The following is a 4119-nucleotide window of genomic DNA, read 5'->3' as shown; positions in this document are numbered from 1 at the left end:
GGAGTAGGCCAGGAATTTCCCATTCTATTTCCCAGGCAACAGCACTTGTTTTGAATGGGTATGTGACCTAAGCTTATGCAATCAAGGTGAATTTAGATTCTCACTGGAATGCCAAATTAGAAGTTCTTTCTTCATAAGTGGACCAGGAAAAACGTAACCAAACTTAGGAGCTTTAGCAGTCCTTTTGTTATATAAGGGAAAATAGCCTGAGGAAAATGATCCATGCACAAGGAAAGTGAAGAAAGATGCCAAAGTCCAATTAAAGCTATGCAGAAAACTCATCCTCCTAGACTTTTCAGTTATAAGAAGCAATATATTTCCTCTATTTTCTTTCTCTTTTTCTGGGGCGGGAGGTGCAGAGTCTCACTCTGTTGCTCCAGTAGAGTGCAATGGTGTCACCATAGCTCACTGCAACCTCAAACTCCTGGGCTCAAGCAATCCTCCTGCCTCAGCCTCCCAAGTAGCTGGGACTACAGGTGTGCACCAGGAGGCCCAGCTAATTTTTCTATTTTTAGTAGAGAGAGGGTCTTGTTCTTGCTTGGGCTCTCCCAGAGTGCTAGGATTAAAGTCATGAGCCACCATGTCCAGCCTATCTCCTCTATTTTCTAACCCATTCAGCTAACTACAACCAGAAGTATATACTCAATTGAATCATTTGTTCTTTCCGGGGTTCTTTTCGTCCTCCCTGGGGCAAATGAATGGCTCCATGAGGCAATGAAGCCCTCCAAGAGACAATAAAATAAACATCAGAGCAAGAGAAAAAAACTTTAATAGCTCTAACCCTATCCTGCAACATATACCCTTGTATACACACATAACTTACGGACAGACATAGAAGGCACCAAAAAGAGATTTCTTTGGGGAGAAGAGTCAGGGACTGAGGTGAAGGATTCACTTGTTACTAAATCTCCTTCTGTAATGTTTGAATATTTTTTAAACCATGTGTACATATTCCTTTTTAAAGTTAAAAGAAAAAAATAAATTGCTAAAGATATCTCAAAATGCAGCTTTTTTCTGAGGGGCTTATTAACATTGTAGGTAGAGTAGTACTGGAAAGCCTTTTGATCCTTTTGGGCATACAAGACTTGTTGTTAAAAGTCCTGCTGTCTAACAAACAAATCCTTACTTGTCATCTTTCCCTTTTGTTTTTCTGTACACCATTTCTCGGAAACTGGCTAAAATCTTATTTTCTCTCTTTCGTCTCTCTTCTTGGTTAAAGGATGCAAGGGCTCTCTTCTCATCGGCACTATAGATCTGGTTCTCCTTACGCAGTCGTACAGCCTCCATTCTCCGATGCCTGCTGCCACTCATGACATAACCTGAGCATTCAAATGAAGCAATCTCTTCACTTGTCAACCCAATTTCACCTCTTCGTGGGATTCGCTTTCCAGCCTTTACATACTCAGCCATTGCTGCTCCTTCACCTGGGAGCAGAGCATGACCATAGTTCAAAGGTTTCTCATCTTGAGAGGTATATATTATAGGTGCTTCTGGACCTATTAAATCCATGGTATCTGCAATCTTTGACTGCTCAATCCAGGTATCTTCTGGCAACTCCTCTTCTGAGTATTTACAGCTTGAGTCACTGGATTCTTTTTTAGTCTTCTTATTCTTCTTTTTCTTGAGTTTTTTTGCTCTGCGTTTCTTTTTCTTCTCTTTCTTCTTGGCTTTTTTAACTCTCTTTTTATCATCATCAGAGCTAGAATTCATGTCAGAATCTGAATCACTGTCACTATTTTCAGAATACTTCCGATGTTTTCTCTTAGATGACTTATTCTTTCTTTTTTTCTTGTTTTTTGAACGACTGGTCTTCTTTTTCCTTTTTTCTTCAAAGCTAAAATCTGAACTGCTCTTCTCATTCTTAACCTCTTCATCCTCAACTGGGGTATGTTCATCAGAATCTGGCTCAGGAAACTTTGGAGACAACCCCCACACCTCAGGCGCTCCCAACTCCCCAATCCTCTCTCTCTCCTTCAGCCTCCTTTGGCGGTAGCTCTCCTCCTTCTCCTTTTCATAGTCTTCTACCCACTGCCGGTTACCCGGACAGTGGTGGTGATGGTAGCGGTACTCGCCATAGGAGATGGAAGAGGACGAGAAGGCGTAGTTGCGGAGCTCTGGGGGCGGCTCTCGAGACCCAGAGCGGCCAAGAGGGCAGGAAGCGCCCACGCCCGACTCACTCCACGGAGGCCTCAGGCCCTCATGGCTGCGGGAGTGAGAGCGGGAACGGCCGCTCCAGGGAGAGCGTCGGGACTGAGCAGATGGCGGACTCCCGGACGAGCTCCGTCGTCGTCTCCGAAAGCCCGGAGTGTCCTCGACATAGCGGGACCGAGATACTGGAGCCATGAGCGGCGCTTCAAACGGTCAACGCAGGGCGGTTACCACAGACACCTAAGCAGGCCGGCGGTTCCCGTTAGCGCACTAGAAACGGCACCCCGCCCGCGCACAGCTTCCGCTTCCTGCAGGTTGCCCGCGCGAGAACGAATTCGCGCGTGGGTTGTGAGGCGCCCACCTCAGCGGAGGTTGCGTGGAGGCGTCTTGGCGGAAGTGGGTGAGGGATGTGGATGCGCTTGAGTTTAGGACTTAACATTCCCCAATCTGAGCCGCGTCGGAACGTAGAAGGAGGAATTCGCAGCAACGATTCCCTTTACTGTTGAAACATTCTCTTTCTCCTGCTTGGATTTTCACCTTTTACAGTCTTGCTCCTCACCCTTCGTTTCTCCCATTCTCAGTTACGCCCCCTTCATCTTTACCCCTTGGTGCAGGATCCTTACTACCAACGCTCTGCCTTTTTACCACCTTTAAAAGGAACTTGTCCGCCATCTTTACGGCAGAAATACGATTAATTAATGATATCCCAACCCTGTTTGTTCCTGTTGGAAGCGAGAACCGGAACTTATTTTGGAATCAGTTTGAGTTCAGCCGGTGAGCTAAGTGAGGATAGAGTCATGATTTTAATTCTTAAATGTATAGGCTTTTCTACTCCAGAAACACATGGAAGTATCCAACTCAGTCTTGATGCCTCCCTATTTAGGGACATTTCTTAAGAAACTTTGTAGTTTGCGAACTTTCTGAACACACTAGATCTCACTCTCTGAAATGGCAAACGTTTGGGCAATATCACTTCACCCTGATTGTAATATGTACGTAGGCATTACCATCATCTTGGTTCTCTACTTAAGTTGACTTGTTCAGTTAGTGGACAGCCAAGTCAAAACTTAAGAACGATGCCTTCCTGATGCTAGGACTCTGACCAATAAAATGGGGAAATTAAATTAAGTAAGACCAAATTGTATAATTTACTCTAAGTAAAATTTTAGTAATGTGATGAAAGACATAAGGATTGGTGCTCTGAACTAAAATAAAATCTTAACCCTTCCTAGCCAACTGAATGGACCTCCTTGTAACAGGGGGAATAGCCTGAAAAACTGTCTCTCTGAAACTTTCACCACTCCTTCTGGGAATTAAAACCTGCATCCCTACCTCTGGCCAGTGGTTGAGAGGAGCAGGGGAGTGTCCTTTATTTATTTGTACCCAGGAGATGGCCCAAAGGAATTTCCTGGTTGCAGGGTGGAGGTCAGGAGATTATTTTAGCTGAAGATGTGATGAATCAGAACCATCAATAATAGTTGAACAGCTATAGCCTGAAGGTGAAAACCTCCCCTTTAAGAGCTCTGTTTTCTGCAGCACATTGCTATTTTAAGATGGGCATCTGCCAACCTCCTCATTTGCCAGCTAATTAATAAACTTCTCTTTCCTTCTATTCAAACCACTTTTCCTCATTCTTCTGATGTGGCCATGGGGACAAGTGCTGAGCTTTTGGTAACACCCTCTTGGCCAAGAGGATCCCAGAAAAACCCTAAAGCTGAGGCCATGAGAAGGGGGGAAGGTCAGACACTCCTCATCATGCCCACCTCCCCAATTCTTTTTTGGAGATAGTCTCTGTAATAGTAAGCTACTAATTAATAGGCCTAAGGCTATGCAAGACAAAACTTAAACCACTCCTATAGGCCATCGATTTATTTAACAGATTGCTTGAATTTTGACTTATCACTGATTAACAGACATCCTTAAGTTAAAACATTCCAAACAGTTAGACAAAGCTTTATTTCTTTAACCAAT

General features: G+C 44.2%; 1 protein-coding gene across 1 annotated transcript; it reads right to left on the bottom strand.

The window, feature by feature from the left end:
- Nucleotides 1–728: 728 nt before the first annotated feature.
- Nucleotides 729–3228, bottom strand: NKAPL (NFKB activating protein like). Its single transcript, XM_012742104.3, has one exon. It carries the CDS (start codon nucleotides 2341–2343, stop codon nucleotides 1123–1125), a length of 1221 nt encoding a protein of 406 aa, XP_012597558.1. The 5' UTR covers nucleotides 2344–3228; the 3' UTR covers nucleotides 729–1122.
- Between the last annotated feature and the right edge of the window lie 891 nt (nucleotides 3229–4119).

Source organism: Microcebus murinus, chromosome 15, assembly GCF_040939455.1.
Source record: "Microcebus murinus isolate Inina chromosome 15, M.murinus_Inina_mat1.0, whole genome shotgun sequence".
Taxonomy (NCBI): Eukaryota; Metazoa; Chordata; class Mammalia; order Primates; family Cheirogaleidae; genus Microcebus; species Microcebus murinus.
The sequence above is the reverse complement of the archived record's forward strand: the minus strand, read 5'-3'. Positions and strand labels throughout refer to the sequence as shown.